This window comes from Hypanus sabinus, chromosome 11 (assembly GCF_030144855.1).
Source record: "Hypanus sabinus isolate sHypSab1 chromosome 11, sHypSab1.hap1, whole genome shotgun sequence".
Lineage (NCBI taxonomy): Eukaryota > Metazoa > Chordata > Chondrichthyes > Myliobatiformes > Dasyatidae > Hypanus > Hypanus sabinus.
In genome coordinates this window covers 69,736,982-69,758,955 of record NC_082716.1, presented here as the reverse complement: position 1 = coordinate 69,758,955, position 21,974 = coordinate 69,736,982, and the positions used below count along the sequence as shown (strand labels likewise).

Sequence of the window (21,974 nt, the reverse complement as noted above, 5' to 3'; positions counted from 1 at the left end):
TCAAATCAATTCATAAAGCTATCTTAACACTGAGCAAGACTAAAATTGAACCTTATGTATCAGATTCTTATGTATGAGAGGGAGGTTGGGGGTAGTTGATGATGAGCTCCCACAACAATAGAGTCTTAGAATATATTTATAACCTAGGGAGCAAATAATGACTGGTATTGATTGAATTTTTTTCGCCCTACATTTGATTGATGGAAGAATCAGTGGCCAATCCTTGAATATTATCTAAATTCGAAGCTGTACCACAGGCCTCGAGAAAACTGCATCCCAGAATTGTCTTTGAAGAATTAACTGCTTCAGTCTAGATTACAATAAAGGAGTCTCTTTTACTTGAAAAGTAGCAAGGAAAAGCATTCCTCAGGGAGCTTGCATACAATGTACCAGATAGTTAATAGCATTTTTTAAAAATCAGCAATTACAGCAAAGCAGAACATTTACAATAGAGATTATGGAAGCTTATGATTACTTTGATTGTCACTGAGCGCAGGCAATAGACTGAGGTGAAACAGACCATTTTAACATACAATCCCTTTCATAGTGTCCTTTTACCCATGAGAAACCAGTGAGAATCAGGAGCACTTTAGCAGCCATTAAAAATGGGGAAATTTCAAATGTGCTTTTTAATATTGGCATAAGGTCAAAGGGTATTCCAATAGAGTATCCCTTGTGAAGGACTTGCACTTCATTTACCTGCAACTCATCAGTCAAAAAGCTTCTCAGTCCAAAGGCTTGTGCTGAAGATTATTTTATAAGCTATCCAGATGGTTCATTAGCACTGTGTGTGTAGGTCAAAGGCTTTCAGAATCATTTAGACACGTCGGACTGAAACAAGAATATTGTCAGGTTTAAACTGTAGTTTACAACAGAATGTTTGGATACTCATTTAAACTCAAGTCAGTAAATTAGTCAGACATTAAAACTCATATATGTTGGAAGTATAGGCGGCACAAAAAGAGGACTGGTTCTTGATCTTGTAGCTGTCAGAATATTTCCCAACATGGTTTCTCGTGCTTCAGATACATTCCACTGTGAGATTAATATGTTTAATGTGCATACAAGTCACACCAAATGCACCTTCACATTCCTTAGCTCAGTTTTTCTTCCTCCTAAATGCGTATGTGAAAAGCAGCAGCATTATCTTCTCCACAAACCTGCAAATCATAACTGCTTGAAAGTGAAAGGATTTTAATGTCACTGGATCCCAGTTACAAGGTAAATTATGTAGATAAGTTTGGCCATCACCTGTGTATTTACCTGCTGCACTAATTTTCTACTTTTAATTAATATGGATCATTTATTGGTGTCTTCTTCATTTCAAAACAACTAATGATTTCACACTCCATCTTTCAGATTGGGCTCAACTGCAAATTACGACTTAAGTACTTTTCTCTCAATCGCCGCCCCCTTCCCGCTCCCTCTTCATTCACCTCCGACTGCTTTAGCCTCTTTATTGATCATAGTTCTGATGTTTCTTTCAGATGTAAAAAACCTGGAAAACTACCACCTGGTTGAGAGTGTACAGGAACAAGTTAATGCTGCACTGCTAGACTATACGATATGCAACTATCCTCAGCAAACAGACAAGTTCGGACAGCTTCTCCTGCGGTTACCTGAAATTCGGGCCATCAGCATGCAGGCTGAAGAATACCTCTACTACAAGCACCTGAATGGAGATGTACCCTGCAACAACCTTCTCATTGAAATGCTGCATGCCAAGCGAGCCTAGACTACATCTCCGGGGCCTTTGCATCTTGGGCAGAAATCCTAAGCTGCACCAAGCAACTATAATTTTAAAAGAGAGAAACCAGAAACATTTCAGTGCACTAAGTGGAAAGGGGACATTATAATGAGATCTGTTCATCATAAGCCAAGTGTTCTATCAGGGTATTGCCATGGAATCTGATAACTGTAAATCCAGAACAACTCAACTGCACATCCCCCATCCGCAAAGGAAACCTCTGTGAGGCCTTTAAGGAAGCGCTTATTCATATAAAGTTCACTTTGTCAAACCAATCAAATAAATAACTCACAATCACTTCTAATTTCTTCAGCTAGATCACTAATTCTGGGAAATTTTAAAAAATAAGCTTGTGGTTTGGGCACTAATGGCAATACATTTGGGGGCTCAAGTGCACTAAGAAACTCTGAGATTTCAAAGCATGTGGGATAGGAAGCAAACCTGGTATTAGTAATGAGCTGCCATAATCTACTTGATCCCTCCTCCTCCCCAAAGCAATGTCCCCAGTGATCGTCGGTGTGGCACCCGATAGGGGATCTGAAGGCTTGCCTGTAGGATGGCTTCTTTCTCCATTTGTTCACTTAGATCACAAGAGCCCATCAATGTGTGAGGCCTGAAAAGGCTTCAAGGAACCATCTGTCAAGTAATTAGTTTGACAACCACCTTAACATTAGGTTTTTTTTTGCCAAAGCGTGTACATTATTTGAAGACCAAAGCCTGCTGCAGAACAATAAAAGGAGAGGGAAAAGTGAACTGTAACTTGATCTGGGATTTCAAGAGCTCATCTCACATTCACAACTCTTAATACTTAGCATAGTAGTATTAAATTTGTGATGTCACAGTTAGGTAGAGCATTGCCTTATTTCTGTGAATCTGAATATGCGAGAGAATATAATTGAAGTATTAATACTGTAAATTCTGCAAACAAAGGTGTTTACATTTACTAGCTCCTGTGGGAAAGAACTGTGATGACATGAATTGCAAAGCAATGATTTCCTTAATTATGTTTGATTGGTAACTTTTTTACCAGTACTTAATTTTTATGTCGTGAGACACTAAAATCAAAAAGGGAATCTCACTAAGACTTTAATTTGAACAGATAGATTTTCGGCCACAATGATGACTTGTAGAATTGTATAATCGATTAGATTTTTTTCAGGATTGTTGGCTTTGTTATTGGAATTGTACCGTTTATATTGTACATCAATAGTTTATGCTGTAGAGAATTATGTTAATAATTTATTTCTCCATTGTTTCATCTCTGTGGAAGAGAGCAAGAATGACAAAGCCAAATAACTGCATATTTGTTCATTGTAGCACCTTTCAAAAATTGCAGCTACAGCCAGTTCAGGGACAAACATATATCTTAAAAAGAATCAAGCAGTTCATTTAAATATATATTATATATATTGTACGAATCTGATAATATAAAGAAAAGATAAATCCGTTGCAAATGATGTGAACTATGGCTTCATCTTTAGCTAAGCAGAAAGCTTTAAAGTTGAAATCTTGCATTAAATAATAAATTGTCTTGTAAACTATATGTTCTATACCAAAGACTGTAGTTAGCTTACGTTTTCTGTATTCCGTGGTCTCACTGCAGTGCAGAATGTAAAACCGTGATACTTACTTCAATGGACATAAGCACTGAACTAGCTTTATCTGCTACATAACAGAGGGGTAGATTTGTGTCTCCTCCCTGCACTCTTAGCTGCCTGGAAATCCCTTTTAGGAAATCCCTTTACTGATGTCTTACAGAACATTGTGAAGCTAATTCTCTGTTGTGTTGTTTACAATTATTTTGGAGAGTATTAAATGGGTGTATTACACAGAATTCAATCAGAACAGTTCTACCTTGGGATTTCAAGGACTCTGCCGGGCCACTGGGTACCACTCATTCTGCCCAAAACTGTACTTCACTGAAATAGGCTGTGATAAATGATTTATCTGGCAAACCCTGGTAGTAAATATAAAAGGACGCAGAGAACACAAAATAATGTTGCTTTTACTGTTTTATTATTGTGCTATTTTGTGTGAACAGACATTCAGTCTAGTCAGTACTTTCTATGTATTGCTAATGTTCTGCAGCTGCCTTGGATTTCAGACCATTCAACTCCTGCTCAGTGTGCAGATACTTGGTTCATTACTTTAAATGTACTATATAATACGTGGAATGACGTACTGTCATGTCACTTCTTGCCAAGAGTTTCCTTACACTGATGGAATTTTTCAGTATTTCAATAAATAATGATATGCATGGCATATCATTTGTTGAGTCCAAGATCTTTGTCATGTTATTTGTGTTACGCCGTAACAGGTTTTACCAAAGGAAAATAAAACGAAAATTAAATACTACTGTTTGCAGTCAAGAGCCAGTAACATGCTCTGACCTCACTCCACAAAAGGAACTGCTTTCAGGTTACACTGCCATCCAGCTGTTCCCCCAGACACCCTCACCCATACTTGGACATATGATAACGTGGACGGTTACTGTCATGCCATCAAAAGCATGGGAGCCAAACAATTCATGACTGCCACATCCAGATTCTACACTAAAGTATCATGTGTTCCAATAGGTTTTTATACATCCTTTATTACTTGCCTCATCAAGGGTTAGGGTTTAATTTCATAAGTTCTCCCATCAGTAGCTGTCTTTGTACCCTAAACTGGGTGTCTGCAGCTTTCTCCATTGATGTATTAAATATTTCTATCAATTTCCATTGTAGGACTTGTTATCTATTAAAGTTTAAGATATAGGACTGAGTTTAAATGTGAACATACCAGCAGATTACTTTATTTCTGAACCCAAAATATTTAGTAAGGATATTTTTTAAGTACCAAGCATCTCAGATTGGAAGTGAAAGTGCATAGAAGGCTAATCTCTTTCTGAAAGATAAAGGTAAGGTCATCTCTTGGCTCTTCTCAAGAAACAACCTATCTTCCTTATTCAAATTTCCAGAACTAATGAGATGTCCTTCTTCGAAGAAAGGGCTTTCCTTCCTGCACCTTCAATGCTGACCTCACCCATATTTTTTCCTTTTCTTGCACGTCTGTGTTCACCCCGTCCTCCCACCACACACCAGGGACAGGGTTTCTCTTGTCCTCACCTACTGCCCCATCAGCCTCCGTCTCTGTAACTTCAGCCATTCCAACAGGATCCCACCACCAGGCACAACTTTCCCTCCCCCTCCCACTTTACACTTTCCGCCAGGATCGCTCCCGACGCGACTCCCTTGTCCACTCACCCCTCCCCACTGATCTCCCTCCTGGTACTTATCCTTGCAAGCAGAACAAGTGCCACACCTGCCCCTACACCTCCTCCCTCACCACCATTCAGGGCCATGAACAGTCCTTCCAGGAGAGGCTACGTTTCACCTGTGAGTCTTTTGGGGTCATCTACTGTATCTGGTGCTCCTCATGTGGCCTCCTGTATATCAGTGAGACCCGATATAGATTGGGAGACCACTTTGCTGAGCACCCACCTGCCAGAAAAGCAGGAACACCCTGAGACCACCTGTTTCAATTCTACTTCCCAATCCCATCCTAACAGGGCTCCTCCCGTCGCGATGGGGCCACACTCAGGTTGGAGGAACATCACATATTCCGTCTGGGTAGCCGCCAACCTGACAGCATGAACATTGATTTCTTGAATTTACAGTAATTGTCCATTCCCCCCATTCACTATTCCCATTCCTGTTTCCCTCTCTCACCTCATCTCCTTACCTGCCAGTCATCTCCCTCTGGTGGTCCTCCCCCTTCCCTTTCTACACTCCCTAATCAGATTCCCCCCTTCTCCAGCCCTTTATCTCTTTTACCTGTCAACTTCCCAGCTCTTTCTGTCATCCCTCCCCCGCTCCCTGTGTCACCTGTCACCTACCACCTTGCACTCCTTCCTCCCCTTCTCCACCTTGGTGCTCTAACTTCTCACTTTTTTCCAGTCATGATGAGGGGTCTCAGCCCAAAACGTTGACTGTTTCTTCTTCATTAGATGCTGCTGGCCTGCTGAGTTCCTCCAGCATTTTGTGTGCGTTGCTTGGATCTGCAGATTTTCTCATCTTTCCAGTCATTTTAATTGTTGCTTCCCTGAAAGCTTTTAGCAGACAACGGTTTTCTATTTGACTTGCTCATCTCCATTCCTTGCAGGGATGTACACAAATTGGGACAAGAAGGTCACTTCATCCCCATTGTAAGCCACCATCATGGCTAGTGCCTGCACATTCACCCACAGTGCCAAGAGCCCACATGTATGTCTCTTCAGAAACCAGCATTTTAAAATTCCTGCACTCAAAACCTGATTCTTCATATTCCAACTCTCCAAAATCCTTTTTAAGGCGCAGCTTTTCTTAAGCAGCAGCTAACAGGACCTCACTCAGAAGGCCTCTAGTCAAATACTGTAAACCAGCTTTGTTACTGGGGTAGGAATGTGTCGTTGGCAACTTGACCCCATTTTCACTGAGTCTACGCACATTTTGAACAGCAATCATAATCTTCCCTTCTCTCTCCAGGATAGGACAGGTGTCATTACTAACTTCCTGGCTCAGTTAATATAACAATGACTAGTAATCAACCTAATTAGAATTACAGTGCTTTGGTGAAACCATACTTTGGTCACCAAGAAGCACAAAATATTCATGGGGTGGAAACTACACGGAAAAGAAGTGTGAAGCTGCACCACGGGCTAACGCGGTTCATGTTCAGAATATAACCTAGCCATCACTCGCTGGGCCAAGCTATTGAAGCCCAACTAGCATGTGTGTTCAGGCATCCCCAGCTTATTGGACAGGCAATACAATTGGAAAGCTCACTGCTTGTTTGATCACTATGACAAAACAAAGTTGGCCTGTTTGGTTTTACAGCTAAGCAGAGGTGACTGAAAGATTATCATCGAGCAGCGTTCAAGCTTAGCAACTGAAGAGACAGCTAACAAAACATTACTTTACATTAAATTGTGTAACAAAAAAAATAGAACATATGTTTTGGATATTCTTAAGGATTGAGATCATTGAATTCTTTATACAATAAGTAGTCCGTGATGAGCAGAATCCCAAAAATTTAGGGCAAAAACCCTGGCTTTGCACTTGAAATAATTTAATGGCTTTGAGGGAAAAATTAGTATTTTGTTGATCAATAAGACAGAATTGACATTCTTCATGAAGAAATGCTTTCAAACGTTAATCCTAATCTTACCTTGATTTGTCTTTTATGCTTTTAATCTCCATTCGTTCTGGGGATAATGAATGTGTACGTGAAGGCATCAGTAAATTGCAAGAATAAGCTGAAATGAAGCATTGTCTATTTTCCCCTCAATTGTTTCAAGGGTCTAGTTTACTTAGTTAATATCATATTATCTAACATTAATCTTTAGCTCTTGTATTTGTTCCATTGTTAACCAGAAAATTAGTCCTGGGCCACTTATTTTACAATAATATTAGAATACTATCTAAAGTGTATTTGTGCAGATTATCTTTCAAAACCAATGGCACATCAACTTTTATTCATTTTAATATAGAATAGTTAACAGCATTAAAAATCTATGCAGAAGTTATTAGTTATGCTTTAAAACTCTAATAAGCACTTTTGCACACAAGTACCTACAGTTGGGCGAAACTGAAGAATGTCAAGAATAGACAAGCAATTTCATTTACTACAGAACCAGACTCAAGGTCACACACACAGCCTATTACAATATATTCATAACAGCTACAATTCATTTTTAAATGTATGACGTAGAAAGTGACAAAAATGTGACATACCATAAACCTCACCACTATGTGGAGAGTCCTTAGTCCTTTGAGTTATGTTTTTCTGTTAATTTAGCATAATTACAATTATTATGAAATACTTTAGCCATCATAAAAAACAGATGAGGACAATATTAATTTTACATGTCCCAAATATCAATACATCATCAGTATTACAACATTCCTTTACCAGAAATGAGATATTTCACAGTCAATCCTAAAGGTGCTAACTAAAAAAAAATCTGATAAAATAAATTTAACATGTGATCAAATCAGAAAATCAGTGCATCATGCAAAACCTCCCTTTGATCTAGTGTCAATCTTATCTGTCTATTTCTAAGAAGAATTAGTTCTGCTCCTTATATTATCATTGATTAAATTATTTCGGATTTTTGATAAGCTTACATAGCATTGCCAATGTCCAGTTACTATCCATTGGGGCAACCTCTAATTGACACTGAAGATGGCTGAATGCATCGCACCAGCCATCTTTTTAAACAGTCTTTTAAACTTTTTAAAACAGTCTGCTGCTATGTCTGATCTTTCTGCTAATTAAATTGTGATGCTTTGACCATAGTCTTTAAGACCCATCTAAAACACATACAGTCATGACTTTTTGCTAACTTCAATGTGAATAATTATTTCAGTAATCATATTCTAAATATAAGAAAAAGAGCTTGATGAATAATATTTGCTCATGCTATTTTACAACGAAAACTCAATACGCCGTTCCTCAGAGGACTGTTGTCTGATGTGTTTAAGTCAAGTGAAACACAGCTGGAGCTAAGCTAGAGGCTAACCTCCTTGATCTTATAAATGACAAAAAAACTTTTAGGTAGCAATGAGTGGCCTCAACCTTAATGATGACAGAACACCCATTATCAATCGACTTCATCAGTTTCTTTAAAGACACTCAAGAGCTTACTGCACCACACACAGAGGATCCATTACAGCATTGTCACTTTCCAGACTAGTGCACAACGCAAGTCGGAAGGACACCTGTCATCTTGATTTAATCAGTCCAAATACAAGCTGCCAACTCGCTTCAGAGATGTGACGTTCAGCGAATAGCAAGAGTGATCCTCAAGCTCTAGAGGAACGTGTAGGCTGCAGGCATCCTCCATATTCTCCTGTCCACTGGGAAGCGGGCCAGCAGGTTTGCAACCCTGTAGGTAGATTTTTTAAAAAAAATATATGTTGAATTAAGACAAGGAGAAGCATTTCTTTCTCTTTAAGAGCTTAAATGTCCCGGAAACTATTACTATCTTTCAAAAGAGTCATGGATGAGTGATTTGTACTCCCAGTGGTAACTGTCCAATCCCTTTTAATTGGGTAAAGAAAAACTGACGGTTACCACCTGCTCCAGCAAAATATATCCAACACAACTCTCTCACGTTGATTATCACTTTTCCCCCCACGTTCTTTGAATGCTTATTAATCATCCATTTGTACAATGCGCACTAAAATAAAATATTATTCTATTACAAGTTATCTGTACAAAACCTAAGGTTTGGGCAATATTTTTGAAATATGATGTGTTGCTAGCTAAAATATTAACTCACATCTTTTTTGAAAAAGCACATTTTCAATCTCTTCCATAGGACACAAGTCTTTATAAAATCATAATGGGTACAAAGTAAGTTCTGTTTTGTAATGTTGGTTTACATCAAATACCAATAAAAATAAATTCACAGCATTTGGAGATGTTCTTTGGATTGTATTAATGAAAGCTTTAGATTTTTCTTCTATTCAGTGGTGACAATCTCCGAAGCCTACGACAACATTTCCAACATTCCATTAATTAACAGAACAATGGACACGCTTTAGAAAACCAATCTGTCAGTTTCAAAATACAAACACACAATTCAGACTCTTCAGTCACTAAACCTTACAGTGGCATTTAAATTGTACAGACACCACATAAAAGATTCAAGGCTACCTACAATCGAAAGCCCAAGCGGGCACGTTGACAAAAAAAAATTCTTTTTGCAGAAAAAATAGAACAACTAAATAAAAGATGTCATCTTTTAAAAGGTGGCTTCAGTGTGAACTCAATTCTCAGATTATCAGTCTTTTATTTTGGGTTTTTTCAGTCTTTTTAGAAACTCTGTTTTGCACAATGGCACAATGTAAATTGGAACTAAACTCTTCCATTTTCCGAGCCATTGTGTACAAGCTAACTACCAAGTTGCCCAGTGCACCGAATACTTCCTTGCACATGACCATGAACCTGCTTGATAAGTTCAGGCCATCTATGCCTATAGCCAAGGCTTCAGTAGCAAAACAAGTATATTATCTAATCCTCTCTCCACTGGCACCCAGGGCATCCTATTCACCTCACCACCATGCTGTGCTTGTTCCTGTTGACTTGTAACTGATGACTGGACTTATCCTCCAGCATGTCCTCTGAAGAACACGTGACACCAATCTACTACTGTGAGTATGGTCAGTTCAAGTGAGTTACACTTTAGAAGAGGGACAGACAACTTGCTTAAAACAAACAAGATCCTAAGGGGTTTGACAGGGAGGATGTTCCGTCCTGTGGTAGAATCTAGAAGCAGGGTTCACTATTTTATACAGCATTGTCCATTTAAGAATGAGAGTAGGTAAGATTTTATTCTCTCAGAAGGCAGGAGGAGAAGCATGGTCGTGGAATATTCATGAGGCAGGATCTGTAGTGAGAATACTGCCAAGTAAGTCATGGACTTTACTGAATCGAGGAGCAGCTCAAGGGCTGAGTGTCCTACTCTGCTCCTCATCCAAATACTTCTAAGCTGAGGAAGATTGTCCTCCTTTGCTTAAAGTGACATAGCTTTTTTGAACATTGAAATGAAGGGTTTGATTACACTGCAAAGGAACGGGATTCAGAGATTCAAAGCACATTTATAATCAAAGTATGTACGCAGTAAGAACCCTGAGATTCGTCTTCCCACTGACAACCACGAAATGAAGGAAGCAACCCGTCCAAAGAAAAACATCAAACCCCCCCCCCATGTGCAAAAAGAAAGGATACATTGAGCAAATGTCAAAAAAAAGTGAAAAAGTCAGAATATAAAACACCAAACCAGGACTCATCAAAACAGGCCAGATATATTCAGTTCAGCTTAGTTCTGCTCAATTTAGCACTAAGTCATTCAATAACTTAAGGCCGCAGAGCCAGTCCATCCCAATCAAGAATCACACAAAATAGCAACAATGAAAGGAGTGACCAGAAACATATCGTAATGTGAACTACAGAGTTCAATTCACAAACAACAAGGTAGAGCAAGAGAAGCAGTAGGTCACAAGATACCATGAGTAAAATAGAAAACAAGAAAGGAGGTTGATATGAAACAATATGAACATCGTCACTCAACAAGTCATAGTGTGGCCTGCCTACAAATACCAGCATTTTCCCTCCTGTGGTAGTTAAAATCTTCAGATGGAGCCAGCTACCTCCAGTTATAGACTCCTGTTGTAAGGTAGTGTCTGCCTGTATGAGAAGGGAGGGCTTCTACAAAACAATGGTAAAGTATTTAGGGAATATTACACCATATCTTAGTCAAATAATCTTTTAAGTATAATGCATCAGGGATGAGTGGTCATGAGATTTTTAAATTTAGGAAGAGTAATATGAGAGGAGGGAGGAAGTGATGCTAAAATGCCTCATAGTGATTGCAGGAGAGTGAAGAGAGATGACAGATGGAACTTTATATGAAATGAGGTAGGAGGTGTGAAAGCTGTAAGCTGAGAATTTGGGAGCAGTGCTCTTACACTTTCAACTCAACACATTCTTACCTCTCTCTGATAACCTTTCATTTTCTTGATTATCAAGAATCTATGTGATTCTGCAAATACTCAAAGATACTCAAACCCTGTTTCCACTATCCTCTAAGACATAGAAGAATTCACCTCATCTCTAACTTCCATAGTTGACCCTTTCTTTTTAACCAGTGGCCATGGATTTAGATCCTTCCACAAGACAGAACATCTTCTCCAGATTCACCCCATCAAGATCCATCACAAGCTTAGGTGTTTCAACCAAATTACCTCACAATCTTTGGATCCTAGACACAGAGTTATTTTATATTATGGCTTGGTCTGGGAGCTGGACGAGTAACATTGACCCCAGACTCCAAGTCACTCATCTTTACCAATGATCAAGGTATTACCTTAAGTAATTTCCCCAACCATATCTATGGTCTTTGGGGGAAGTAGCATCTGCAGCGAGTGCTGGTTGCTCGAGGAACTCAGACTCAAGGTTGATGACCTGGAAGCTGAGTTGCGATGCATTAAGGAGGGAGAGAAATACTTGGGCATTATGCTTCAGGGAGCAGTTGGATCCATTAGATTTGGTGTGGCCAGTGAGAAGAGGGTGTGACTGCAAGTCAGGCAACTAGGATGATCCAAGCAGGAGCCTCAGCCCTTGAGCTTGCCCAACAGATCAGGGATTGCAAGATTGTAGCTCCCCATGAGGACGGCACTGGCGGTTGTAGGGAGGAACAGCAACCAAACCATAGAACTGTAGTTCAGAGTTCAGAGAGCATTCGGGGGGGGGGGGGGGGGTTGACGAAGAGAAATGCAGGGCATAATATAATCAGGGAAATAGATACAATTCTCTATCACAAGGATTCAAAGTCCCAAAGGCTTTGTTATCTGTCTGGGGCCTAGGTGTGGGATATCACATCCAACCTGCAGAGGGATTTGGAGTGGGAGGGGAAGAGATCCAATTGTCATGGCCTATATGGGTACCAATGGCATAGACAGAACAAGATTTCAGGTTTCCAGTCATTCCGTTTCTTATTGCTGTTTTGTGCGGTTTTGATTGGGGCAGATTGGCACCACAGCTTACAGATTGTGAGAGACTCAGTGCTGGATTGAACTTAATGGAACTGAACGGACTCTTCCAGTGTCTTTGTGATACAATGTTCTGTATTCTGTTTCTCACTCGTATTTTTTTGCTGTTCACGCAATTTGCTCCTTTTTTTGCACGTTGGGGATTTGATGTTTTTTCTTCAAACAGCTCCCATCGTTTTCTTTGTTTTGTGGATGTCTGTGGAATGCCTCATCTGAGGGTTGTATGCTGCATACTTTGAATCTTGACTCCTTGAATCTTGAAGAGGTTCTGCTGAAGGACTGAGAGCAGCAAAGGACTAAATTAGAATGCAGAACCAAAAAGGTAGCAATCTCTGGATTGTTACATGAGCCACGTGCAAATTGATACGGAGTTAATAAGATCAGAGAGTTGAATGTTTAACTCAAATATTGGTGCAGGAGAAGTGAGTTTGAATTTGTGAAGAATTGTCACCACTGGCGCCGGAAGGAGGTATTCTGATGAGACAGACTCCACATGAACCATGCTGGAACCAGAGTCCTGACAATTAGGGCTGTGGATGGGGCCTTACACTAAATAGTGAGGTAGTGGGGGGTTGGATCAACAGCTTGGAAAACTAACTTTAAAGTAAAAGGGAAAGAGAGTGCAGGAAAGGTTACTGAAATCTCCATAATAAAGAGTAAGACATAAATTTTAGAAAGGCTTAAGAATTAAACCAGGCAAGATGGAGACAAAATTGACAAGTCTAGTGAATAGAGGACTGAAGGTGTTATATTTGAATGCATGCAGTATACAATATAAAGTAGATGATCTTGTAGCACAGTTATAAATTGGCAGGTATGATGTTGTGGACATCACAGTGTCATGGTTGAAAGATGACAGGATACACATTGTATTGAAGGAACAGGCAGATGGGCAGAGGGGGTGGGGCGTTGGTAAAACATGAAACAAATCCTTTGAACGATCTGACATAGGATCAAAAGATGTAGAATCCTTTCAGGTAGAGTTAAACTGCAAAGATAAAAAAGACCAAGACTGGGAGTTACATACAGGCCTCTGAGCTGTACCCAGGCCGTGGGGTACCAAAGGCAATGGGAGATATAGGAACAGTATGTAAAAAGAGCAATGTTACAATGGTCATGAGATATTTCAATATGTATTTAGATTCAGCAAATAAGGTTGCTGCTGGATCTTAAGAGATGGAATTTGTAGAATGCTTCCACAATGGCTTTTTGGAGCAAGCTGCGGCCATCCATTAGGGAAAGGGCAATTCCAGACTGGATGTAGTATAAAGAACCAGATTTGATTAGGGAGTTTAAGGTAAAAGAATCTTTAGGAGGCAATGGTCATAATATGACAGAATACACTCTACAGTTTGAGAGAGGTCACTAAAGTCAAGTCACTTTTTATTGTCATTTTGACCATAACTGCTGGTACGGTACGGTACACTGTAAAAATAAGACAACGTTTTTCAGGACCATGGTGCTACATGAAACAATACAAAAACTACACTGAGCTATGCAAAGCAACACAAAAACTACACTAGACTGCAGACCTACCCAGGACTGCATAAAGTGCACAAAGCTGTGCAGGCATTACAATAAATAATAAACAAGACAAAAGGCATGGTAGAGGGCAGTAAGTTGATGTCAGTCCAGACTCTGGGTATTGAGGAGTCTGATGGCTTGGGGGAAGAAACTGTTACATAGTCTGGTCGTGAGAGCCCAAATGCTTCGGTGCCTTTTCCCAGATGGCAGGAGGGAGAAGAATTTGTATGAGGGGTGCATGGGGTCCTTCGTAATGCTGTTTCCTTTGCGGATGCAGTATGTAGTGTAAACGTCCGTGATGGCAGGAAGAGAGACCCCGATGATCTTCTCTGCCGACCTCACTATCCGCTGCAGCGTCTTGCGATCTGAGATGGTGCAATTTCCAAACCAGGCAGTGATGCAACTGCTCAGGATGCTCTCAATACGACCTCTGTAGAATGTGATGAGGATGGGGGATGGGGAATGGACTTTCCTCAGCCTTCACAGAAAGTAGAGATGCTGCTGGGCTTTCTTTGCTATGGAACTGGTGTTGAGGGACCAGGTGAGATTCTCCACCAGGTGAACACCAAGAAATTTGGTGCTCTTAACGATCTCTACCGAGGAACCATCAATGTTCAGTGGAGAGTGGTTACTCAGTGCACTCCTGAGCTCAACAACCATCTCTTTTGACTTGTTCACATTCAGAGACAGGTTGTTGGCTCTGCACCAATCCGTTAGCAACTGCTGACTCGTCATTCTTGCTGATGAGACCCACCACGGTCAGTGAACTTGATGACGTGGTTCGAGCTGTGTGTTGCAGCACAGTCATGGGTCAGCAGAGTGAACAGCAGTGGACTGAGCACACAGCCCTGGGGGGCCCCCATGCTCAGTGTGATGGTGTTAGAGATGCTGCTCCTGATCCAGACTGACTGAGGTCTCCCAGTCAGGAAGTCTAGGATCCAGTTGCAGAGGGAGTTCAGGCCCAGTAGGCTCAGCTTTCCAATCAGTTTCTGAGGGATGATTGTGTTGAATGCTGAACTGAAGTCTATGAACAGTATTTGAACATACATGTCTTTTTTGTCCAGGTGGTTTAGGGCCAAGTAATGGTAATGGCATCATCTGTTGAGCGGTTGGGACGATACGCGAACTGCGGGGGGTCCAGTGAGGGGGGCAGCAGGGTCTTGATATGCCTCATGACGAGCCTCTCGAAACACTTCATGATGATGGATGTGAGTGCAACGGGATGGTAGTCATTGAGGCAGGCCACTGAAGACTTCTTCGGCACGGGGATGATGGTGGAGGCCTTGAAGCACGTTGGAACAGTGGCGCTGCTCAGGGAGATGTTGAAGATGTCAGTGAGAACATCTGATAGCTGGTCTGCACATCCTCTGAGCACACTACCCGGGATGTTGTCTGGTCCAGCAGCGTTCTGTGGGTTGACCCTGCGCAGGGTTCTCCTCACATTGGCCATGGCGAGACAAAGCACCTGGTCATTTAGAGGAAGGGTGGACTTCCTTGCCGCTACATCATTTTCTGCCTCAGAACGAGTGTAGAAGTTGTTCAGCGCATCTGGGAGGGAGGCATCACCTGCACAATCAGGTGACATTGTCCTGCAGCTGGTGATGTCAGATGTATCAGTATTACAGTGGAGTAAAGGAAATTACAGAGGTGTGAGAGAAAAGCTGGCCAAAGATGACTGGAAGGGGATACTAGGACGTGTACAGTGGAGTAGCAATTGCTGGAGTTGCTGGGAGTAACTGGTAAAATACAGATATTATTTACCCAAAAAAACCCAAGCATTCTAAAGTGAGGATGAGACAACCATATCTGACAAAGGACATCACAAAAGTAAAAGAAAGGGCATACAATATAGCAAAAACTAGCTGGACGTTAGAGAATTGAGAAGCTTAAAAAAAAATGGAAGGCAACTAAAAAGGCAATAAGGAGAGAAAAGATGAGATGCGAATGTAAGCTAGCCCATAATATAAAAGAGGATACCAAAAGGTTTTCAGATATATAAAGCACAAACTTCTCATTCACTTTGGTAGAAGGAATAAAGGTGTAGATTATTTTCTAAATGGGAAGCAAATTCAGAAATTGGAGGTGCAACGGGTCTTGGGAGTCCTTGTGCAGGATTCCATAAAGGATCATTTGAAAATTGAGTCTGAAGTAAGGAAGACAAGACTATTGTTAGCATTTATTATGAGAGGACTAGAATATAAATGCAAGGATATAGCACTCTGGCTTTAAAAGGCATAGATCAGACCACATTTTGAGTATTGCAAATAGTTGTGGGCCCTGTTTCTAAGAAAGGATGTGATGGCATTGGAGAAGGTCCAGAGGAAGTTTACAAAAATGATACCGGGAATTAGGGGGTTAACATATGAGGAGCATTTGATGGCTCTGGGCTGGTACTCACAGGACTTTAGAATGAGGGGTATCTCATTGAAACCTACCAAAAAATAAAGGCCTAGACAGAGTAGACATGAAGAAGATGTTTTCAATTAACCATATAACAATCACAGCACGGAAACGGGCCATCTCAGCCCTCCTAGTCCATGCCGAACTCTTAATCTCACCTAGTCCCACCTACCTGCACTCAGCCCATAACCCTCCACTCCTTTCCTGTCCATATACCTATCCAATTTTACCTTAAATGACACAACTGAACTGGCCTCTACTACTTCTACAGGAAGCTCATTCCACACAGCTATCACTCTCTGGTTAAAGAAATACCCCCTCGTGTTTCCCTTAAACTTCTGCCCCCTAACTCTCAAATCATGTCCTCTCGTTTGAATCTCCCCTACTCTCAATGGAAACAGCCTATTCACATCAACTCTATCTATCCCTCTCAAAATTTTAAATACCTCGATCAAATCCCCCCTCAACCTTCTACGCTCCAATGAATAGAGACCTAACTTGTTCAACCTTTCTCTGTAACTTAAATGCTGAAACCCAGGTAACATCCTAGTAAATCGTCTCTGCACTCTCTCTAATTTATTGATATCTTTCCTATAATTCGGTGACCAGAACTGCACACAATATTCCAAATTTGGCCTTACCAATGCCTTGTACAATTTTAACATTACATCCCAACTTCTGTGCTCAATTGTGGGAGGGTCTAGGACTAGAGGGCACAGCCTCAGATTAGAAGGATGTCCCATTAGAATAGAGGGCAGCATGGTAGTGTAGTGGCTAGCATAACTCAGCTACAGTGCCAGCAACCAAGGTTCCTCCTCTTACCTGCATAAAAGCAGAAGCTAAAGAGCAGGGCTCCATAAGTAAGGACTTTGAAGAGGTGGTCATGGGAGGGAGAAGAGTGGCTATGGGACTGCTTCGAGTCAATGGACTGGACTACGGTCAAGGACTTACCAGTGCAGCTGCACAAATATGCCACAGTTGGCACACACTTTATTAAGTCAGTTGTGGATGAGTGTGTCACCACAAAACCCTTGAATTCCCCAACCTGCCCTAGATGAACCAAGATATTTGCAATCAGCTGATATGTGACAACAAGCTTTTGCTCAAGATGAGCTCAAGCCTTTTATGCTCGCTTTGACCAACAGAACATGGAGGCACCTTCATGAACTCCCACAGCTCCCAATGATTCTGTGATTTCAGTCTCTGAGGCCGATATTCTGAGGTGAGAATATCCTTCACAAGGGTGAACCCATGGAAAGCATCTGCCCCATTGTGGAGCCTGGCCGAGTACTAAAGATCTGTGCTACTCAAGTGTTCACTGATATCTTTAACCTCTTGTTTCTTTTCTTTCTTTCTTTTTAAATCTTTTTATTAATTTTAAACAAACATAAATGAAACATGAATACAAAGTGTTTGAAAGTACATAATTAATAGTTTAAATAGACATTCATATAATAATAAAAATATATAACCTCCCAAACTCAAAACATTGATGAACAAAGAAATAAAAAGAACAAAAAAAGACCCCAGAAAAAAAAGAGAAAAAAAAACACTAACCAACATGGGCCATTGAATAATATTATGTACATATACAGTAGTGCCAATAACTCCGAACCTCCATCCAAATAATTAAGGATAATATAAGTAAGGTTTAGGAAAAGACAATTCAACTCATATGAAAATGTTGAATAAATGGTCTCCAAGTTTCTTCAAATTTAACTGAAGGGTCAAAAATAACACTTCTAATTTTTCCTAAGCTCAAACAAGAAATGGTTTGAGAAAACCACTGAAATATATTTGGAGGATTAATTTCTTTCCAATTCAATAGAATAGATCTTCTAGTCATTGGTGTAACAAATGCAATCATTCGTCGAGATGAAGAGGATAGATAACTATTATCCACCATTGGTAAACCAAATATTGCAGTAAAAGGATGCAGTTGGATATTAATATTCAAAACTCTTGAAATAATACTGAAAATATCTTTCCAGTAATTTTGTAAACAAGGGCAAGACCAAAACATATGGGTTAATGAGGCAACATCAAAATGACATCTGTCACAGGTTGAATTAATATAAGAATAAAATCGAGCCAGTTTACCCTTAGACATATGAGCTCTATGTACAACCTTAAATTGTATTAGGGCATGTTTAGCACAAATAGAGGACGAATTAACTAATAATAACATTTTCTCCCATTGCTCAGTGGATATAAGACAATGAAGTTCTTCTTCCCATTCCTTCTTAATTTTTTCTGATACATCTGGCTGTATATTCATAATCATATTATAAATGACAGCTACTAAACCCTTTTGACAAGGATTCAGAGCTAAAATTCTTTCCGTAATGTCCAATAGACCTAGTTTCGGAAAAGACTAACTCATTATACAAAAAATTTCTAACTTGCAAATATCTAAAAAATGAGTTTTAGGTAAATTATATTTATTAGATAACTGTTCAAAGGACATAACGCTATCATCTAAAAACAAATCACGAAAACATGTTATACCTTTTGTTTTCCATAAAAAATAGTTTGATCCATAAAGGAAGGCCAAAAAAAAATTAGATACTATAGGGCATGATAGAATAAACTTATTCAAACCAAAAAATTTACGAAATTGAAACCAGATTCGCAATGTGTATTTGACTATAGGATTAGTTATTTGTTTATTCAATTTAAATAAAGAAAAAGGAAGTGAAGATCCTAAGATTGAAAACAACGAAAAGTCTTGTACAGATTTACATTCCAAATTTACCCATTGTGGGCAGGCAGCTGTAGTCAATTCTTGTGTCCAAAATATTAAATATCATATATTAACTGCCCAATAATAAAATCTCAAGTTTGGCAAAGCCAAACCACCTTCCTTCTTAGGCATCTGTAAATATTTTTTGCCTAGTCTAGGATTTTTATTCTGCCAAAGATAAGAAGATATTTTGGAGTCAATAATATCAAAAAAAGATTTAGGAATAAAAATTGGTAATGCTTGAAGTAAATATAAGAATTTGGGTAATACCATCATCTTAATAACATTAATTCTACCAACCAATGAAAAAGATAATGGAGACCACCTGGTAGCAAGTTGCTTAATCTGGTCAATTAAAGGTAAAAAGTTAGCTTTAAATAAATCTTTGTGTTTTTTAGTAATTTTAATACTTAAATAAGTAAAATAATCTGTAACAACCTTAAATGGTAAACGTTTATAAATTGAAACTTGCATATTTAATGGAAATAGTTCACTCTTGTTAAAATTCAATTTATAACCAGAAAAGTTACTAAACTGAGCAAACAAAGACAAAATAGCAGGAATAGATCTTTCAGGGTCAGATATGTATAGTAACAAATCGTCAGCATATAATGATAACTTATACGTCCCCTCCCCACGAGTAATACCAAAAATATTAGGTGATTCACGAATAGCTATAGCCAAAGGTTCTAGAGCAATGTCAAATAGTAAAGGACTTAAAGGACAACCTTGCCTTGTACCACGGAATAACTGAAAAAAAGGAGATCTTTGATTATTGGTAAAAACCGAAGCCAAGGGTTTATGGTATATTAATTTAATCCATGATATAAATTTTGAACTGAAATTAAAATGCTGCATTGTATTAAATAAATATGGCCATTCAACTCTATCAAATGCTTTTTCATAACCTCTTGTTTCAGTATTCTGAGGTACCCACCTGCTTCAAGTAGACTTCAATTATACCGGTGCCCAAGAAGAATGTGGTAACCTACTTCAGTGAGCCTCAAGACCCACATTAACAGGTTCAGGAACAGTTGTTACCCCTCAAAGATCTGGCTCTTGAACCAGAGGGGATAACGTCACTCATCCCAATACTGAAATGTTCTCACAATCTACAGTCCTGCTGAAGGGTTTCAGCCCGAAACGTTGACCGCACTCTTCTCCTAGATGCTGCCTGGCCTGCCAGCATTTTGTGTGTGTTGCTTGTATTTCCAGCATCTGCAGATTTTCTCTTGTTTGTGATTGGATCACAACCTACAGACTCGTTTTCAAGGACTCTTCATCCCAGGTTCTCGGTATTTATTGCTTATTTATCCATTATTATTTTTTGTGTTTTTTTTTTATTTTCTTTTTGTTACATGTTGTCTTTCGTGCATTGGTTGTTTGTCTGTCTTGTGTGCTGGTTCTCATTGTTTCTATTGTGTTTCCTTGCATTTACTCTGAATGCCCACAAGAAATTGAATCTCAGGAAAGTATTGTACCAGGTGACAGTTTCCTCACACAATCCAGACATACAAGTTAATTGGTTACACAGGTATAGTTAGGCACTGTGGGCTCATTAGGCCAGCATGGCCTGTAACTGTACTGTATCTTTAAATAAGAGATGAGGAGGAATATCTTTAGCTAGAGTGTTGTGAATTTGTGGAATTCATTGTCAAAGATGGGTGTGGAGGCCCAATCATTAGATATATCTAAATAGAGGCGGACAGGTTTCTTCATTAGTAAGGATGTCAAAGGTTTATGAGGAGAAGGCAGGAGAATGGGTTTGAGAAGAAAGTAAATTAGCCACGATCGAATGGCTGAGCAGACTTGATTGGGCTGAATGCCCTGATTCTGTTTCTACGTCCTATGGTCTTAATATCCGAGTAGGGTGGAAACAAGATCTTGCTGTACCATGGCCCTAGAGCAGAAGTTCCCAGCCTTTGTTATTGCATGGTCACCTACCATTAACTGAAGAGTCCATAGATCCCAAGATGGGAACCCCTGTCCCAGAAACACAGGTGTCTACCATGCAAGTCCCACAGCTGTTTATTTCCTCCAATACTATCCTCCTGTCCATTAATGGTTACACTCCTATAACCTTCTACCCTCAATGATGCCCAGTCGTCCATCTCCTTAAGGCTGGTGAATACCAGTGGTTGCAAGTCCAAATTAATATAATGATAATTTCATTCCGGTCCTGTAACCATATGTGAGATACATGCAGCTCGCTCCTCCCATCCATGTGACCACCTATTCCCTAAAACTTTGAATGGCCCCTGAGTGCACTCATAAAAGATCTGGGACTGGAAACATGAACTCTAATTCCCTTCCTAAAACATTGCATGATCTGCTGAACGTCTTATTTTTATTTGTCATGTCCCCTGAGACCTACCCTCATATTTTTCAACATGGTCAAATTTCTTGGCCACTGTAACATTTTCAAAAACCATTGTAGCAATGTTCAGTGATGAAACCATCACATCAACCTATAGTAAAACCATTGTTAATTAGAACATGGGCCAGATGGTCAGCTCACCCTTTACATTACTTTGCTCTAGAAGTCAGTTACAACTAAACTGCCCATCTATTGTTTTAGAGAAGACCAACTACATTTTGATGCATTAAGAAGAAGAAACCAGAGACATGAGAAATTAAAGCAGGACATACGTCTTCATCGCAGGCATCTGTTTGTTCAATTCAGAAAACCCACTCCAGACGGACAGCTAAAAAAGGCCATTAACTATGTCGGCAACCACGCCAAACCTGACGACTGCTGGCAGGCCAAAGTCAAAGAGGGATAAAAGGGGCTGATTCCACTGGAAGGAATATATTTAAAATGTTGTAGCCCAAACACTGCATTAACAAGTGCTACCAGTAGCCCCTTGAGACAAAGTTACAATACATTTAAATCCTGGTCAATGGCAGTCAGTTGAAGGTTTAGACCAGTGACACACCCTTTTAAACTATAATGTGATCAAAGGGATATTGGATCAGCAGAGGG

At 39.8% G+C, this 21,974-nt stretch overlaps 2 protein-coding genes across 2 annotated transcripts in view; one reads left to right on the top strand and one right to left on the bottom strand.

The window, feature by feature from the left end:
• The window catches only part of nr5a2 (nuclear receptor subfamily 5, group A, member 2), a 183,414-nt gene extending 179,464 nt beyond the window's left edge, over positions 1-3,950 (top strand). The window contains exon 8 of the mRNA XM_059984676.1: positions 1,488-3,950. Coding sequence (XP_059840659.1) covers positions 1,488-1,735 — 248 coding nt within the window. The 3' untranslated portion in view covers positions 1,736-3,950. The remainder of the gene's footprint in view (positions 1-1,487) is intronic.
• A 3,351-nt stretch (positions 3,951-7,301) lies between these two features.
• The window catches only part of LOC132401501 (adhesion G-protein coupled receptor D2), a 312,379-nt gene continuing 297,706 nt past the window's right edge, over positions 7,302-21,974 (bottom strand). The window contains exon 25 of the mRNA XM_059983527.1: positions 7,302-8,654. Within this exon, the coding sequence (XP_059839510.1) occupies positions 8,505-8,654 (150 nt within the window). The 3' untranslated portion in view covers positions 7,302-8,504. The remainder of the gene's footprint in view (positions 8,655-21,974) is intronic.